Raw genomic sequence first — 20805 nt, 5'->3', positions numbered from 1 at the left:
ACGCCCTGGACAAAATCACTTTTTTTAAATTTAAAAATTGACGTAACGTAAAAACGGAAGTGACGTTGTAGTTAAAAATTTAACATCTTTGAGGGACGATGATGTTACATAATCCCTGAAAGTTTCATGTAAATCCGTTGAAAACTTTTTGAGATATTAAGCTTTAAAAAAGTCAGAAAAATAAAGAAAAAGAATAATAACTAGAGCAAAGCTCGTTGCAAAGCAACGAGTGGGTCTTCCGTTAATGTCGGAAGTAAAGCTTGGAGTTCCTGTAAGAAGCAGAGCTCCTTAACCAATAACAAGAGTAACAAAAATAAAAAGATGAAAAAAATCGAATATTCCTGGTACGACTTAACAAAATACGAATGATTGTAAGTACGACTTAACAACAACCTTTCCGATTTTAAGAACGACTTAACAAAAAAAATCCGAATATGCTCAAGTACGACTTAACAATTATTTTTGGTACGAGTTAATTTTACCTTGAACATTACACTATTTTTTAAACCAAGGACGCGGAATCAAAATTTCCGGAATAATCAATTTTTAAACCCCGATATCTCTGTAATGCATCGTCCGATTTTAAAACGGATTTCAGTTTCGTATTCAGCATGACCAACTTTACAAACCTCGTAAACATTTGAAATTCAAATGAAAAATTCGAAAATTCAAAATTTTTAAAACACTTCCGGTTTGGACCGGAAGTGTCGGAAACTAAATTCCAGCCTTATGTCCAAATAAAAACGATCAATGCTTCAACACAGAAAATTCCAAGTCTTTATCTTTAAGCGTTTTTGAAAAACGCCCTGGACAAAATCACTTTTTTAAAATTTAAAAATTGACGTAACGTAGAAACGGAAGTGACGTTGTACTAAAAAAATTAACATCTTTTAGGGACAGTGATTTGCCATAATCCCTGAAAGTTTTATGTAAATCCGTTGAAAACTTTTTGAGATATTAAGCTTTAAAAAAGTCAGAAAAATAAAGAAAAAGAATAATAATAATAATAATAACTAGAGCAAAGCTCGTTGCAAAGCAACGAGTGGGTCTTCCGTTAATGTAGGAAGTAAAGCTGGAAGTTCCTATAAGAAGCAGAGCTCTTAAACCAATAACAAGAGTAACTAAAATAAAAAGATGAAAAAAATCGAATTATTCCTGGTACGACTTAACAAAATCCGAATGATTTTAAGTACGACTTAACAAAAACTTTTCTGATTTCAAGAACAACTTAACAAAAAAAAAAACGAATGTGTTTTAGTACGACTTAACAATTATTTTTGGTACGAGTTAATTTCACTTTGAACATTACGCTATTTTTTAAACCAAGGACGCGGAATCAAAATTTCCGGAAAAATCAATTTTTGAACCCCGATATCTCTGTAATGCATCGTCCGATTCAAAAACGGATTTCAGTTTTGAACTCAGCATGAAAATTACTGTAAGATACGTACGTAAAATTTTTAAAATTGAAAAACATGAAAATTCAAAAAAATTGATTTTGCTTCCGGTTTCGACCGGAAGTGTCCGAATTGAGTTTCCGGCCTTATGTCATAAGTAAAACGGTAGTTCTACCTTCTCTGTAAATCTCATAGCTTTATCTTAAATCAAAAAGAAGAAAAGCACCGGACAAAATCACTTTTTAAAACGTGAAAAACGTCAATATCTGACGAATTTGATGACGTCATCAAATAATTTTTTCACATCATAGAGATCTTTTAGATATACATTAAACCTGTAAATTTCAAAACAATCGATGCAAGCGTTTTTGAAATATTTGAGTTGGAAAAAAAATAAAAAGAATAATAATAATAAGAATAAGAAAAAAAAGGAACCGTAGAAAAACAAAAGGGTCTTCCGTTGGAAACGGAAGACCCTAAAAAGAAACAATAGAATAACAAGAGGGTCTTCCGTTGGAAACGGAAGACCCTAACTAGAGCAGAGCTCGTGGCAAAGCCACGAGTAGGTCTTCCGTTGTTGCTGCGAGTTGAAAATGTATGTGATATGGTGTCAATAATTTATAATGACTAAACTTTCAGTTCTTCTTTTGTTATAAAAACGTGTTGTGATTGAAAGCCTGTATATAAAAAGTTTTTTTTATTTTTTGGAAAGGAAGAAAATGTTTAAGAAAAACTATTTGTCGAACACAGTTTGTGTAATCGTTTCAAAAATTCTTTAAAAAATGAGATATTTAATGGCGAGTTAAATTTTCAAAGGGTAGCAAGCATTGTTATAAACAGTATGTACTCATGATTCATATCAGGATTTATATTTTTTAAAAACCGAATCCGCCTACAAAATACGTAACCTTTTCTATGGGATAACTTCTTTATTTAAATCTTTCTAAATTTTTGAAAACTATGTGCAAGTTTAGAATTATTACGTGCTGACAAAATTTAGTAATTAGTCAAAATTGATGAACTTTTCTGCCGGGAAATGTGTGTCGTCTGATATTATTTAATGATACAAGTAGACTTGGACATTCAAAATAATATATAATCAGCTAAAAAAAAAGATCAGCGGGAGAATTTATGCAAAAGCGAGCATCTAAATTTTACACCAGATGGTGCTGTTTCATAGAGACACCGCTATGTAACGTGAATTAAATAACCTTATTTACAGAAATGAATATTACTTCTCTCGACAATGTAATAATATGCAAAATCCTTATTTTTATGTCAGTGGGTTTACTAATTAGATTGAAAAAAAACCTTCAATTGCGTTTGCGTAAATTGGAATTATGGGAAGGAATTAGACAGTCCGTGTTAGAGAAATTCGAAGAAGTTATGAAACTGGCCAGTTTCTAGATCAAACTGCGCATTGGTGTATTAAAGGACTATCATGGGTATCGTCTGTACCCACGGTCCGGAATCCGTATGTGCAGTCATACATTGTATGTACATCCCCACCTACAGCCATACAAATCAGGTTGCAACCTTCATATACACATACATAGTAATATGTTTTACGGTGCTACCGTTATGGCGAGCGCAGCAAGAATTACACATACCTTGCATCATTGTCAACTTATAGTTTTATTTAGGTATCAACGAACGTCGAAGAATTTTTGAGAGAGTATTCCTCTACAATAAGTATGCCAAATGTACTAATTTTAATGGTTATGATACATACAGCGCAACCCCCTTCCCAGAGAGAGAGAACGAGCAAGAGCCAGAGAGAGAGAGAGAGAGAGAGAGAGAGAGAGAGAGAGAGAGAGAGAGAGAGAGAGAGAGAGCCGGAGAGAGAGGAGAGAGAGAGAGCAGTTCCTGTTTGTAGGTGTGTAATTTCCCACTTTTAAATTTAATGGTCTGACTATATGCAATATATACATAATTTTTTTAACTATTTATTTTTTCATTTTATTCCTTTTTATTTATTTCAAAATGTCCTATTGTTTATTTCCTCCCTACTCATGCATGCACAATTAGCTTAAAAATGGATCGTTATGACAGTAAAGTATGGCTCTTGCTAATATATGTATACATAAAATCTCTATATTAAAAAAAATTAAAAACAAATCATCCGTCAATGAGGCAGGTATCGCAGTCTATTCTGGAATAGCTAGTACACGCATTACAGATGTTTGATCCACCTCTAAATTTATCGCGGGAAATATAGCGCGAGTGCACTGTGACGTCATCTATGAATTTGTTCGTCTTTGTTTACGTTTCTCGACTCAATACTGAGGTATGCATACGTATGGAAGCATGTAACAAATCTTTTGAGTCTCGCCATAGCATATGCGGTACTCAAAACGTGTCTTCAAACTTTAAGTCACTGTAAATTACGAGTTAAAAGTCGGCCATTTTTGGCATAGCACCACGGGTGAAAACATTAGAGAGCATTATGGGACGTAGACAAAAAATTTTGTTTGATGAACTGTAGGTTTAGCTCGTTCTTTTTCCCGCGCACACTGGTTCTTAGAGCTCGCTTCGCTCGCCGGCGCTGCTCGCTATTATAGTTCAGGAAACTATTCATCTTGTATTTTAATATATTGGGTAGTCATTGTTCAGCTAAAATTAGTATTCCACTTGCTGTAGCTAACCTTGTAAGTAAATTAAGTTGCATTACAACCTCATAATACACAACTTCAATTAAAAGTTGTTTTTTTAACAATTTTCATACAATTAGCAATAAATAAAATCCCTAATAACGCACATCTATCTCACTTAAGGTAGCTCCATACTCGTAAAATTCTCTGAGGAAAGTTGAAAAACCGAACTGATTTCGACTTAATAGACTTAAAAGTCATCAATTGTTAGAAAAAATATACATGTCATCACACTTTTTGAGATGCCAGATAAACATAAACTAAAGCATATTTTAGCATTAGAAAAATGTATTTTTTTTTCTGTTAAAAGTAAAATCTTGTAGGCAGAAATTTGTTTTTCTTGTTTAATTTTAATGTCAACTTTATCAGAAAACTAAAATTACAAAAATATTTTAAAATTAATCGTTGGAATAAGAAAAACTATAGCATTTAGACAAACAACTGAGAGAAAAGTCAGAAAAAGAGTTATTTCCCCTTTGCATAGATAAAATATATAAACATTTGGAAATTTAGTATAAAATTAAGTGCGAAAATATCTTTAACCTACCAATAATTCTAATTACATCCATGTGATTATATTCACATAAAATAAATAAAACTATCTTGCACAATTTTTAAAGAATTCAAAGTTTTACAAAAAAGTGTGATGTCACAGAACACTGGATCTACTTTAAGTGTAACTTTGAGAAGCGCATATATTTTTGGGAGGCAGATATGTCGCTATATTATAGTCTGCAAGTCAAGTGAATTATCATGGTTTTTCAAAGAAATAAGAAATCTGTCGACACTTGCAGTATTTTGATGATTTCTATGGAGATCGACTGCATTGCATAATGTAGTCGCATTTCCCAAGAACACAATTTCCTTTGACTTCAAGCTTTTAATTATAATACATTATGAATTAATCTGTGCATAACTTAGAAGTTAAGCGTGTTTAACAGGTTAATTTATTAGCCACATTCTCAGGTTACGATTTCACATCTTCAATGTGAAGATGATTGACTTCGAATAATAGTCTTATTGTTTATAAAACACCCTTCCAACTGTTACTCAATTACATATGTTCTGAGAAGCGACACAAGATTTTCGGTCGCACGTGGCGATTGAAATAACACAGACTGACCGAATAAACAAACGGGTGGGAAAACGATACACGTTGAGGAGAAAATGTTACACATAAGGAGAAGTCACCAAAAATGATTTTCGACAGATCTGGATATCTTTTCGCCAACTTAAAAAAAACAATCCAGCGCGAGCACTTGTCAGCGGGGCGGGAGGAGGGGGGGGGGACGCAGCAATGAGTTCGCTTCCACACTGAAACGAACACCCATGTAGAAAAAACTACAGAGTGATTAATATGTGGCCGATAGAACATAATCTTAAGTTGTTTAAAACTCATGTGAATATTCTTTAAAACAATCATCAAATGCCTCAATTCAGGACATTCTTTTATCGTGCTAGCACCTACCGCAAACATGTAACATGGAACTTTGATTATAATTTGATTTGATTTTTAAACTACCTTGTACGCTATCGTATAATTAAATCAATGCTTAATCAACTGTACAAGTAAAATAAATTTATCTCATCCTCTTTAACCTATAATAGTTGAAAACGTAATAAAATATAGTTCTGTCCGTGCAAAATATGAAACATGAACGTATGATAAGGTACAAGTAGAACACGAGCCGACCGCGGATCACTTGTCCACTCGCGCTGGATCTCCTCGGCCATGTGCGAGGGATGATCATCATTTAATATTTGTGTGTGTGTGTGTGTGTGGGGGGGGGGTTAAACATTTTTAGATTTACAAACTAACCATTAATTTATGTCTGACGATGTTTCCAATTTGGAGTAATATCGTTCATTAATATTCACTTACACTCAAATTTTTAATAAGATAAATACAAGATGGACAAACTTTTATAACAGAAACAGTTCTTGTATTTACGGCTATATGAACTCAGACACGTTCATATTCATCTAAGTGTACGTCGCGGTTTGCGAAACTTGTGTATTAGATAACCGCTTACCGCTAGGTAATCAGCCGTGGCTGATCTCCTCGGCCGTGGACGAAGGATAGATTACGTAAAGATACAACGCACAGCTCAGTACCCAGGAAGATTTTAAAAGTTTGCAGTATAATGACCATATTCTAAATAGAAGTTCTTTATTTTAAACTTGAAACCCACAATTGATCTATGTCTGATATTGCTTTAGATTGAGAATGACATTGCTTTTATTAATTAACTGAACGATTTCTTAATCGAGACCTAATCTTTTAGTCCATAAACTTTTGTGTGTAATCAAAACTAAAACAATTCTTGAGTTTGCGGCTAAATAAACTCATATTTGAGAGACGCAACTCTTGTGTATTAGATAACCGCTGACCGCTAGGTAGCCCAGCCGCGACCATGGTGACCGATATTCTCGGCCGCGGGCGAGGGAGAGTTTCGTTAACTTGGCCAAATTGCCGTGAGAACTGGTCAACACGTATTACTTTTTACCCTCATATTATGCAATACCTTAACACAAAAACAGTTTGATAAGATCAATTAAGTCACAAACAACATTTTTTGCAGCGACGCCCATATCGAAAAATTTACCGTTTTAGAGTTATGAGGCAAAGACTTTTAAGGGATCTAGACCCCTCATTTTAAGGGTTAGCCCCTTTTTGATGGTATCAAATGAAAGCTCTTAATATTCTGCACAACTTTTGTTCTATATGTGACTAGAAAAAATTTACAACTAAAAAGTTATGGAGCAAATATATAAGCAAAATTTAACATTTTTTGAAACATAAATTTCGATATAATTTTTTAAGAAGTAAACGTGGGTTAATCAAACATGTAAAACTAGGAGGACAACGTTCAAGATGTCTTCATTAAAGATTTGTAAATTAAAACTACTTGCTACTGATCAACTCGGAGCCTTTGCAGGTACACGAGACCCAGTAAAAAAATATTCAAAGGGGAATAACTCAAAACCGGAAGTAGCGATTTCACAACATTTTGTGCTATAGTAAGCTATTGTCATTTCCAATAAACCCTGAAAATTTGAATAAAATCTAATGACAAACAAGCGAGATATTACAGTTTAAAGAAACGTCTAGAAGAAAAAGAAGAAGAAAAATAATAATGAAGAATTTCCAACAGAATCAGTACAAGGTCTTCCGTTGGAAACGGAAGACCTTAATAATAATAATAATAAAAAGAAACAATAGAATAACAAGAGGGTCTTCCGTTGGAAACGGAAGACCCTAATAAAAAGAAACAATAGAATAACAAGAGGGTCTTCCGTTGGAAACGGAAGACCCTAATAATCTTAACCCGCACAATAATAGAAAGGTCTTAATAAATAAATACCTGTATGCATGTAAATAAGAGAGAGAGAGAGAGAGAGAGAGAGAGAGAGAGAGAGAGAGAGAGAGAGAACACACTGGTTTTTAATCTAAAGTTCTTACTCTGATATTAATAAATTCCTTCGTGAAGGAAAAATGATTGATACATTAGTATGATAATGTGAATTGATAGCATTATAAAATTCTCTTTGAGTATTAATTGATTTTTACATGTGATATATGACTGATCTGTGTGTGTTTGCTAGTGACTAGCAACATCTTTAATACATATAGCTCTATAGGTTTGACATGTTTGAATTCAAATTTAAGTTTGAATGAAATGCTGTTTTCCCACCATTTTATACTGTTTCCATATAAGGAAACTTACCAGTTTTTTTTGACAGATGATTATAGCTGTCATATATTGCCTTAACGATAGTTTGAATATGTTTTTCACATGTTTATTTACTTTCATTCGTTTCAATCATGGCAGATGGTTGAGAAGCTCTGCAGAGAGAAAGCTGACATGAATGTGAAGAGCAATACAGGTCACACGCCCCTACACATCATGCAGGAGAAGGGCCGGGCGGACTGTCTGATGGAACTGTTGTGTTGGGGAGCGGATCCAAGCATCGGAGATGACGATGGAAACACTCCCCTACATATTGCAGTCACTGTAAGATTTTGTTATCAACACTTACTTGTGAGAGAGAAATCTAGAAAAAGAAATACATTTTTTGTGGATGAATATATTGGGTGCAAAATATTGTAGATTCCTAATTTAACTTGAGAAATTAATATCTGTGTAAAACCGCAAGAAGAACATCTTGCAGATTTTAGAATCTCACTTTTATATTTTGGAGAGATCTAAAGCAAATGAAACTATGATGATATTTTGATGTCTGCGATTTTATATTCTTGTGATTTGATGCAAAACGGTAAAATTGTAAAATTAAGGATGTAAATAATGATAAGGAATCTACAGTCAATCCATATCATATAGATACATGAAGTTATATGTTTAGAATATGCTCTAGGCATGAACATTTATTGTCAGAGTAGGCTGGTCATTGAGTGCAAATATATGCAGTAACAGCTAATTAATTTTGGCATGTTGGAAAAAGGTTTTCATAGATGGTAATTTGATGTACATGTATGTTCAAATTGAATTACTGCCAAAATGTGATGGAGAAAATTGGAAAGCTGATATTTAAGACAATAAATACCCAAATTTTTTTTATTCATTTATGAAATGATATTAGAGCTAAACATGTATTATCAGAATTTTATGAAGTGGTCAACTTTGAATTGTTGTACTATTGTATTTAATGTATTTATTATTCTAGAAAGATAATGTTGAGATGGTGAAGAACTTTGTTGTATATGGTGCTGATGTAAATGTCAAAAACAAGAAGAATCAAAGTCCCCGGCATTTAGCTAGTATTTCAAATGGGAAAAACAAGTAAGAAGATTTTACCATTCTTTATGTATGTCCAAAGTGTTGAAAATGAGCTAGCAAATTGAAACTGATTTTCTTTCAAAAAATACCTCACATAATCCTTATTGAAGTAATTTAATTCAGTGGGAAAAAGATAATGATTTTAAAAGCTAGTACATAAATAGCTTCTGTTCATATACTTTAAACCAACTTTTATTCGCGTGCGAGTAATTTTCGCGAGGGCCTCATTGTAGCGAATTTTTCTCACTGCGGACCAGTATTTACCATATAGTTTTAATAAAAGAAACAGGTGTGAATAAGTTTATTTGCGAAAATTAGTCGCCGCGAACCAGTTCATCTCGAATAAATCGCGAAATAAAGTCTTAGCAAATAATAGTTGGTTTACAGTATATTGAGAAAAAGAGCAATTAATATTGTTTTGAAAGGGAATCAGTTTAATATGTTAAGTTCAACAGTAATATGTAACTTTTGTGGTATGTATGTAGTGTTACAATACCGGTAATAAGTTCTTGATGGTAGTTTTTACTGGTAACATTAATTGATATATTAAAGATTGGTCTTAAAAATCTGCCTACACAATAAATTAATGTATTCTTGATTTCAGGGAGCTAATTTTGTACATATTACATGTATCTGGTGCCTCGAGGTGCAATGACCAAATGAAGAAATGTCTTGAAGGGTGTTATGTGAATGGAAATAAGGATGGAAAACCAGATGAACACATAAATCAACTTTTAGAACGGGATCAAAGTGGTAAGGGATATCAAACAGTAATGAACTTCCTAATTTACATCTACAAGATTGTACTGAATTTGATTTATCATTAGGTGTTATATAGGGAGTTTTTTAGAAGAAGTTGCATTAAAGAAAAGTCTTTCTATATAACACCAGTACAACATTTTTGGCCACATACATCATTAAAAGATAGCTCATGATAAAAAAAAGTCACATCATTTTCTGGTTTTCAAAATCTTCAAGGTCCATGAAAACAAGACCCTGTTAAATTATTATATAAAAATGGTATTTATGGAGCCTTTTTACATTCATTGTCTGAAGAAATTATAACAAAATGATCTTATTGTGATCTTCCATTTAATATGATAATTCACAGTCACTTGGAGTTTATTGTTCATTATACTCTATGTTCTTTATGAAGGCCTTCTAGATGAAATGTTATCCTCAATGTGTGAACCCTTCGGCCAGCTGGATGGATCAGACAAAGACCCGGGATACAGGGTGAGCAACTAGAGGAGAATTTCAAGAATTTATGTATATTTAATAAAACAGAAAATTAGAATTCATATTTATAGGCCGAACTTTGTACAAACACACCTTTTTTAACCTGTACAAACTTCAAAATGATGCGGCTTGTCAATCAAGTTTGAAACAATGGCACCCAGTTTGATTGACATGATCGCCCAAGTGTTATCTGGCCAGGTCCGTCGAATTCTGTGTTCTAGCAATTAACAACATTATCTTTGATATCTTCTGTCAGATTTTTAAAGGGGAAAATAAAAATTCGATTTTTATCATTTTTATTATTGATTATGAAAATTAAACTTTTAGTAATAGAAATTACTGAAAGTGTTCTTGAATTTTCGTGACCTTATGAATTCCATAAAGATGAGCAGCTCCAAAACATATTAAATTTTCTTCTTAAAACAAACTTATGAGCTACTAAAGCTTTATTTACTGGAAATACAGGCAATTTGAACTTTGTGCATGAGTCGACTGGAAACAAACTCCATCGTCATCATAACATGGCTGCCTTTACATTCCACATTCTTACATGTAATGATCGTGTAGTTTTCTTATACAATTATTTGTTAAAATTAACTACTAGCGAATATATATACTCTCCACTTGGCAAGTTTGACTCCTACTTTATGATAACAGAGCTTTTGGGTTAATGGTGTGCATTGGCTCTATAATTTGAACCAAGTCAATGTGAAGGTCGTAGCAGATCTCTTTATAATCAGTTTTAGATCGTAGATTATTTCCTATTTGCTATCTCACTCAGGTTGAACAAAAATGCCTGTACATTGTATGTAAGGTGTAATGAGATTGAATTAAAAGTTTTATGTCGGCTTGAAAATTTCTAAGTTATAGGTCAAAGCAAAATTCTCTGAAATGCTCTTCATCATATTGTCCATTATATAAGCGGGGCCCTTTGAGATGGCCACCATCTCGATGTTGTCTAGTTTTTTTTTTATATTTATAGATTAATCATTTAGAAGGACAATAAAGAATTCAAAATTTTAAAGTTCCTTATGGACCACAGATATCAAATTCTACTATTACAAATCCCTCATGAAAATTTCTTGACATTATTGTTTTGTTTTGCTTTCCATTTCAATGAATTAACTTTTCAATTAATTTTGTTTTTATTAATATAAATGAATTTATCAGCAATAGGTATTTAAATTTTGTATCCCTGGGAAATATTCCAAATGAGATACATAAAATCCTGGGATAGAATGCTCATGTACATATAATACAAACATGTAACCTACGTATGGGTGCATGTGTACTTTAATGTTAAGTAGATATCTCAGAATGATTATCACTAATATGTACAAGACATGTGCAAACTGATTTCTGATCTGAAAATAATATGCTTTTATACTTAAATATTGTGTGTGAAATATAATGTTACTTGTTTGTCTTTACAGCTTTTATCTTTGGATGGAGGGGGGATCAGAGGAATTGTTCTGTGTCTAATGTTGATTGCTATTGAGAAAGAGGTTGGGAAACCCATTAAGGAGTGTTTTGATTGGATAGCTGGGACAAGCACTGGCGGGCTCCTAGCTCTGGGAATCTGCACAGGTGAGATAGAAATCAAGGTTTGGTAAAATGACCAAGATACAACTGATGGATAAGACTGGGATTTTGTTTAAAAGAAAAAACCCCAGATACAACTTAATGCACATGATTCTTTATTTAGAGTCAGTTTTTTTTATTTGATGCTATATCTGACTGAATGGGTTTTTTTTTTCTAACTTAATTGTTTCAATTTATCACAAAATTACCCATACTTACAAAATTATGTTCATTAAATAAAAATTTAAACAAAATAGGATTGTCAGAGGTCAAGGTAACAGAACTTTTTTATATTGAAATTATATCCAGTTTTCATCAAATTTCCTAAGAAAGAAGAATATTATGCATGTAAATTTGTACTCCTTCCAAACGTTGCCAATATCTTATCTTTTCTAAAGTCATTTGTGATGATCTTTCAAATATGTTGAGTCAATTTTTTGTCTAGTTTTAAAATGAATATCATAAGTATAGGATTTATGATGCAGAACTTTTATTGAATGAAAATAATGAAAATGATGAAAATAATTTCATCACTTAAGCGTCATTATTTTGGACAAAGGGCAAAAAGAGATACTGTATTCTGGGAAATATTCTACCCCATATTAATTTTGCTCCTTATGCCCTCGTCAGAGAATTAATTATCTCTCTTTAAACATAGGGCATAAATAACCCTGTATACAGTACGTGTTCTCTGATCCTAGAAGTTTTGAAGTTATTCTCTTTAAATATATGAATTAATGATTTGCTATTGTAGGTAAACCTTTATCATACATCAGAGGTCTCTATCTGAGGCTTAAAGACGAGGTGTTTGTTGGATCACGGCCGTATCAAAGTGATAACTTCGAGGCAATGCTGAAACAAGAGTTTGGAGAGGATACAGTCATGACAGATTTCAAAAATCCAAGGTTTGGCAAAATATGATAACACTAATGTTTATATTATGGGATTTTTTTATGAAATAACTAGAAAACTTAAAGAATAGCTCATTCAGTTGACTTTTTCTCTTCATTATTCATAACTGCATTATTCATAATTATAATGGATATCGGAATAGTAGTTATTGAATTTCACTCGGCTTTTTGAGTCACTGAACCTAAAAATCATGTCTTGAAATATATTTCAAAAGTTTGTCTTTCAGGCATCCAGTAATTATAGCGATGAGCTAATTGTCGCTTTTTTCGCAAACTTTTTGAAATCACAAAAAATTATTGAATATGCAGAAATTATATTCTGTATCATTTTCTATGAGAAACTTTTTAAATCACAAAAAATGATTGATGCAATAAAAAATGCTTCACATTTTCCCCATTTTTGCAAATTTTGTTACATGCAGAAAAAAACAGATATATGTGGTATGCCGTATTGGTAATTTGAACTAACAATTAAATTCGTACTCCATGTTTTTTTTTCCTTTAGAACTATAGTGACAGGGGTACTGGCAGACAGACATCCCACCAAACTTCACCTGTTTAGAACCTACAAACCAACACTTCAACAGCTAGAGGTCAAGGGGATTTGTCAGAGAGAAGGAAGCAAGAAGAAGAGGGATTCAAAATCAAAGGACAAGAGGCAGTCGTGCAATGAGGAAGATTTGTTTTGTCCAGCCCCTCCCAATGGTATGTATGTAATTCACTTACACATGACTTTTTATTACTTTCTGTCATGTACATGTATGATACATTTGAATTGATTAGCTTTTTATGTTATAAGTAGATAGTAGTGTACATAATGTAGGTAATTTCACATGGATGTGAACTTGACTGATCATGAGATCAGATCCTTATAAGCTCAGAGAGGTCTTCTCAGAAGATTAAATCACATACAAGTCGAGTTCACATCCATGTGAATTTTCCAATATAACATTCATATTTAAGTTTATTATACATTATATAAATTTCGTTAATTGATAAAATCTTCTACCCATGTGCTAGAGCATTTGCTCTTTAGAGCATTATATGACCTCTTTACTCCAGAATAAGTTTACACATATTTTTTTTTATTTTTCAGTAGTAAGAGAAAGATATTTGCAATATATTGTAAATATTAAATTTCAAAATTAAACTTTTTCAAGTACTTGTCTTAACATACTATATACATATACTCTGTAAACATATTTGTCAAACATTTGTTTTAGAATGGAGTTGATTATTTTGTGTTTTACAACTACACATAAACAAAAAAATAGGAGAATATTTTTTTCTTTCACAGAGCAAAAGGTATGGGAAGCAGCCAGATGCAGTGGTGCAGCACCCACCTACTTTAAGGCCTTTGGTCCGTACATTGATGGAGGCCTGGATGCCAACAACCCAACCTTAGATCTGATGACAGAAATACACGAATACAACTGTGGATTGAAACTGAGAGTAAGGGAACCTGCTTTACACTCACAGCTACATATATGATGTAATATCCAGGAACAGATTGCTGAAATAATTACTGTAAATTCCTTATATTACGCAAGTACTCATACCTGTTAACCCTCCCGCATTGCGCGGGAGACTCCCGCAAAACGGCCTAAAAATCTAAGATCTCCCGCATCCAACCTATCTCCCGCGTGGGAGACAAATTTCTCCCGCAATCGTATTTCTTCCCCATACCCCCCCCCCCCCCCCCCCAACTTCTGAATCTTTACATGCAAATTTCAACAACCACTGCGGGTTTTTCTCTGATTTTGAGCTAAAAAAGCTGCTGTGTAGCTTGAATATATCAAAATTCATCCAAGTACTGTCTACCGTGATCATAGTATGACATGTTATAGTCCAGTTTACTTTTTACGATTACTTCCGGTTTTGACTTAAATCAGTTACGTATTTAGTTATGCATAGGCCTTATAAAAAAAAATAAGTGAAAGCTTAAAACATCTTGATTTTACTCTGTAACACCAAAGAAAACAATACACAGCCAGTGGTGTCACTTAACAGGTGCACAGGTAAAGCACCCAAGCCACGTGCAGTGAGTCGTGACTAATTCTGTCTGGCCAGCACGGTCGGTAAAAATCGAAGTGAGTTTGGAACACTGAGTGTTTATACAAGCTACCGATAAAAAAGCATTTCACAAGAATTTTTAAAGTTTATAGTACCGGTACTATGAATTACAGCGAATCGATGCTATAGATATTACAACAGAGATCATTTTTAAATGATACTGAAGAAATACATGTTGTTTTGTGAATTAAAAATCTATCCTATATATAAGGCAAAAATTAATTTTAATGAATATTATTTACTGGTATTTTCTTAACTGGGTTTCACTGCAAATAAATTTTCTGTGTTTACCCTAGATGTCAGCATGCAGTGATGGTTCAATACTGAACAATAAGACTTAATATAAAAAGTTGCACTACTGACTTCTTGTATTGTACCATGCAAACAAAATAATAGTTTTCTGAACATGTACAGCAACACAAGTTGTAATTGCACACTGGTAGTCATAGAAATAATAAGATTTAAAATGATGCAAATGCATTAATTACAATGGTAAAATAAGGTATCTAACAGTATTTTTAATATATATTTGCATTTCACGTGAAAAAACGTCGTTTACGCAAAATCTCCCCCTTAGCCAAGTTGGTAAGGGGGAGATTCTCCCACATAGCAGCTTTGAAAGGTTAACAGGTATGAGTACTTAATTTTGCGATCAAGCTGTTTTGTATCAAATGGCGAGAATATAAAATCGCAAACGCGGAACATTTATCCATATTACATATAGTTGTCAACTCTCAGAAAATAATGGCGAGGTTAAAAAATCTGCGAGGGGTGCTTCTCGCTATTTTCCACAAATATAAATTCCTCGTGTTTAATAAGGAATTTACAGCAGTACTATGTACATGTGATGAAGTTTTAATACAATTTTTTACTTTTCCAGGAAAATAATTTGTATGTTTTGAAATAATTTTATGATAGAATTCTGTATGACGAATGAAAATGTTGTTATTTTGTGTACCTTGTAGAATGAGCCACATTTAGTTCGCCCCATTGGTGTGATGGTCTCCCTTGGTACAGGGCAGGTCCCCATTAGAGCAGTGGACACAGTGGATGTCTACCGGCCAGAGGGAATTTTTGATGTCACTAAGATTGCCAAAGGAATCTCAAACTTAATCAATCTAATGGTAGACAAGGTATGATTTCTTTTTGTGTTTATCTTTCAGGCATCAAGTAAATGCGTGACTTAGTTATACATAACAGGATTTCTTTTAAATTCACATTGGAAAATTTAATATTTATGTATTAAGTGTACAATGCACAGGTACCTGACAGTAACAATATTTCTTTATTATAATAAAACTATTCCCTGTACAATAAAAATAACCTTGTTATTATAATAGTAAAACCAAAGAATTTTTTTTTTATTAAATAAAAGTTTTTAAAAATATAAGGTGCCTGTGGTACATTGTACTTACATGATATTTGATGTGTTAAGTAAAGAGGTAAGTGTGATAGGATGACCATTCTTATATACACAAGTGTAAAATATACCGGTACTTAATTTTATGTGTTAAGTAGAAAGCTCATTGTGAAGGACAATGAATGCAGGAAAGAGTCAAGTTTAGCCCCCATACATCATTTTAAAGATATATAAAACTGTTTTTAGAAGATTTGGTTTAAGATATATTTTTCTTCTATTTATCTCATTTTATTGTTCTCACTGGAAGTATATGGCATCAGAAGTGACACTTCATTTAGAATTGTATCAGAAGCAGTCAAAAATATGCATTTTTTGTATCTTTTTTTTCAGATTGTTAATAAAATTAACATAGAGCACGGCTTTTAGAAAACAAGCTCTCAGTCAGTTATCAGTTTTGAATTGATTAAGTTTGTTCAAGCCTGCACTCAGTGTTTCCTAAAAGAAAAACTGTTGAAAGATGGGCCATTTTTATTATGAAAATGCATAATAATGGGGAACAGTTTACCTTAATATGGTGCTCTATTTTGGAATTTAGGGCATTGGATAAAAATGAAAAATATCAAAAAAACATGTGTACCAAGAAAAAACCCATAAGTACCGTTAAATATGTGTTCATTTTAGGTGGGGGCATTTTATGTCTTAATCATGTATTGTTGTTTTGGCTAATGTAAACTTTTTTGATCTAGGCAACAATTGCCGAAGGTCGGCCGGTAGACAGATCTAGAGCTTGGTGTGGAATGCTGGGAGTCCCTTTCTACAGATTTAGTCCTCCAATATCAGAGGTAGAAATGGATGAACATGACAATCAGAAACTCACTCAGCTGATGTGGGAAACACAGTGCTATATTGTGGCGAACAGGGATCGCATTAAAAGACTAGCGTCATACCTCAGACGCGAGTCATAAAAGTTTCATTTTCATTTATTTATCATTTCTATATATATATATATATATAATTGAATTGTATGTAGGATGAAAATAGAGTGTAGATTTGATCATTCCATAGGATTACAATAAAACTCATTTAGTACAAACACAGATATAGCGAAGTTTTGTGAAGTTTTTGTGAAGTTGTAAATTTTCTTACAAATCATTGCAAACTTTAAAGGTTGTAACAAATCTACAGACTTAGCGAATCAAGTTTGAGTCCCATAGATGTGCAATTTTTAAAAAAAATTACATTTTTTACAATAAAATGATTTTTAGTTTGAAAACATAGCAATACTAATTGATATAATGGTACATGTAGGAATGAATTCATTTTCACAGAAATCCCTATACAGTAAAACACGGTTATAGCAAACAGGCTTAATATAATGAATTGACACAGCGAATTGATTTTCATTCCCCCTTGACTATATTACATGTTGCAAATTTGATGGTACAATTTATAACGAATTACGCTTATAACAAAGCAAAATCGACCGTCCCTTGCGTTTCGTTATAACCATGTTTCACTGTATTTACCATCTTGAGGAAAATATGTTTATAGCAATTTGCTATACTTATTATTACGAATTCATAATACTGATACATGTATAATAAATTACAGATATCCACTGGTCCTTAGGACTTCGCCTTAACTGAGTTTCACGGTTATTATTTTTTATATTCCTGAAATCATTCATGTATTTATATGTATCTATGACAAGAATTCCAATATACAAGATATTACTTGTAGCTATGTAATGTTTACTATCCATGTAATATGTAATATTTCTGAACATGAAACAGTTGGGTTTGTTGAATGTTAAACAAAGATTTGCTCTTTGAAGCATTAAGCTGTGATGTCCCTCCATATTACCGTGGAGGAAAAATAGTTTAACCAGTGAAAGTGATTGTAATGAGAAGGGTACATTTGTCAAAAATTTAAAGTGCCAATGCATATAGCCTTTGTGTTATTGAAAGGAAATAATAAAATAATTATGTCTTTCCTTTTCTAACTATTGTCTAATCATATTTAAGACTCTTTTTTTAATTTTGCCAAAAATCGACCAAATTCATGAGGAGGAGGTGTATGATAGGCATAAGCATTTCATGAACTGTTAGAAGCTTTTACAAAAGCACAAGAAGCATTTTAATTGGCTGCGTGTGACATATTTCAACTGGTTTAGGCTAAGCTTGACTTTTGTGATTTAGCCAAGATGAAGAGTATGCAGTTATGTATTAATTGGACATTTTTTAGCACTATGGATACATTTGTATATCTACTTGATTTTAAGATATGTGCTTTGTTGTGCCTTACTTTAACATTATATGCGGTGCCAAGTCCTTCCATTTTTGATTTTTCATTAATGTATGTAAAATCTGTCTTCTTGTCTTTGTTGTTATTTAGATGTAGCACACTCTTATTAAGATTTGAAATGCGTATGCATGTATGCCAGTTTTGTATGCAAGGTAAAACCTTATTAAAAGCATGTTCCAATCAGTTCTGATGTGTACATGTATTTTAATCATTGTATAACTTAATCTTCTCTAAGGATAGAAAAGCATAAAATATTGCAAGAAATAATAATTACGTTTACTTTAAATTTTATTGACTGAGCTTACCTGAGATGAAAGCTTAATTGAACATTAAAAAATCATTGTTTTCATCCTCTCAAAAACTCCGAGTTAGAGATTAATTGTAACTGAACTAAAGACAAAGAAATTGAAGAAGGGTTCCTCTTCTTCTAAAGTCATGTGATTCTGTTCCGCTGCGCTGTTCGATCAGAAACTCTTGGCTTGGGAAAATGAAGGGTTGTGTGAATGGACAGACCCTTTCCAGGAATATGAATAATATCGGAGAATAGTATAATTATACCCCCGCAAACGAAGTTTAGGGGGGTATATTGGTTTCACCCTGTCCGTCTGTCTGTCTGTCCGTCTGTCTGTAGACGCAACTTTGTCCCCCCTATAGAATTTTTTATCACTGCATGGAACAGTTTGAAAATTTGTACATATGTTGAACACCATCTGAAGATGTGCACCTGCTATTTTTTTTTTAAGATCAGACAAGATTTAATGATTTTATGACAGTTTTCATTTTCCTTATTCTATATATTGTACACTAATGTTGAAAAGTAAGGGAGGTAATCCTTACAGATTTTATTAATTAATTAATAGTATTAAAACGCTCAAAAATATATTTATATAAATACATCCAGATGGAGGTTTTTGTCTTTATGTCTTAATTAATAAAAAAAAAATAGTTTTTATAAGTATTCTATCAACTGACAATGCAAAGTTTTTGTTTGTCAATGATAAATTCTTGGGAGCTAATAAGAACATCAAAGACAAGTGTGGCTGAATTCATTTGTCCCAAGGGAGCCATTATCTGAGCCATGGTTCAGATGGAGCATGTGTTTAGGGGAAATTGATAATCTGTAAAATGGGTGATGGTTTTGGGGCTATTTTAAAACTGTTTTATGTAAACCAAAAGTTCTATCATTATAAGGAAATAAATAATATCATTATTAATAAAGAAGTTAAACTATTTTTAGAGGTTGTTTAAATTTATTTGTCAAGTAAATTGATGAAGTGACCCTATTGGGCATTAATTTAAATGAAATTCAAAATTACTGATATGATTGTAGTGTTTTGGCAATTTTAAAATTGTTTGTAATATTAAATTTTCTTTTTTACATATTTTTACATAGTATGGTAATTATGGTAATGTTTTGGGAGTTTATTAAACTTAACAAGCTCATCAAGAAAATCATAGTCCTATGGGATCAATTTTCTGATATGGAGTTCCATTGTGCCATAGGAGAAAGTGAGGAAAATTTGAAACAACTAATTAGGGCCCCGCAAGGATTTGCGGGTGCCCTATAGTAATCACTCTGTCCGTCCGTCCTTCTGTCCGTCCGTCCGTCTGTCACTCTTCCGTCCACAAATTTCCTGTTTTTTTCTAATAACTTTTTTTATGGTTGCCCAATCAAGTTCAAATTTGGTATGGTAGTTCAGTAGGCAGAAATACATATTTTGATGCTAAGTTTGGTTCTCTATGTCTTCTGGTTTGGAGCTGGGGTGGTGGGGTAGATTCCTAACTATGCATAAGAAGAATGGGCAAAGAGAGATAACTGCTGAGAATGAATGGGCAAAGAGAGATAACTGCTGAGAATGTTACCATTGTATACATGGAAGGCTGTGCAATATTTGTCCTTTGGGATTAATTAACCTTCCACAGGAAGAAAATCCTAAGCTTTATCTTTATCTGTCACATTGAGATTAATTACTGCACTGCCTGTGTCTGCAAATGAACTTTGTTTTGAAGTTAAGGTCAATTTTGAATGATGTGTAGTATTGTGTACATTCTTTGAAATATGGATTTGAAATATAATATTCATATTTTTTTTGGTTAAAATACCGTACACAATGATTTATGATCGTTTTATTGAATAGAGGCAAAGCCTAGGTATCATTGCATTGGTATCAATTCTTTGTTTTTTTAACAAATTTTATTTCATCCCATGTTAACCCACTTTATCCCGTGGATATGACTCATTGGATATTTTTTTGATATTCCACAGTTGTGACTTTACAATGGGATTTGCCTAGGCATAATGAAGTAAAAATAATGTAGAGTTTTATAAACAGTGTAAACATTGATTGCGGTGTATAAAATATGGGATAAATAGAATCTCATGATTTTTAGTATAATATGATTTTTATCCAACTTGTGTGTTTTATCCCCTCACTAAGGCTCAAGAAAAAAACACTTTAATTGTTGGATGAAAATCATATCCAACTACAA

At 32.6% G+C, this 20805-nt stretch overlaps 1 protein-coding gene across 1 annotated transcript in view; it reads left to right on the top strand.

Annotated features, from left to right (window-relative positions):
- Positions 1-17944, top strand: part of LOC105325995 (85/88 kDa calcium-independent phospholipase A2) — a 30985-nt gene extending 13041 nt beyond the window's left edge. Inside the window, exons 8-17 of the mRNA XM_011425827.4 lie at positions 7882-8064; positions 8735-8850; positions 9452-9600; positions 10004-10083; positions 11520-11673; positions 12422-12572; positions 13084-13283; positions 13876-14030; positions 15617-15784; positions 16758-17944. Of these exons, the coding sequence (XP_011424129.3) occupies positions 7882-8064; positions 8735-8850; positions 9452-9600; positions 10004-10083; positions 11520-11673; positions 12422-12572; positions 13084-13283; positions 13876-14030; positions 15617-15784; positions 16758-16976 (1575 nt within the window). The 3' untranslated portion in view covers positions 16977-17944. The remainder of the gene's footprint in view (positions 1-7881; positions 8065-8734; positions 8851-9451; positions 9601-10003; positions 10084-11519; positions 11674-12421; positions 12573-13083; positions 13284-13875; positions 14031-15616; positions 15785-16757) is intronic.
- The last annotated feature ends 2861 nt before the right edge of the window (positions 17945-20805 follow it).

This window comes from Magallana gigas, chromosome 7 (genome assembly GCF_963853765.1).
Source record: "Magallana gigas chromosome 7, xbMagGiga1.1, whole genome shotgun sequence".
NCBI lineage: Eukaryota > Metazoa > Mollusca > Bivalvia > Ostreida > Ostreidae > Magallana > Magallana gigas.
This window is presented reverse-complemented; position numbering and strand designations above follow the sequence as displayed.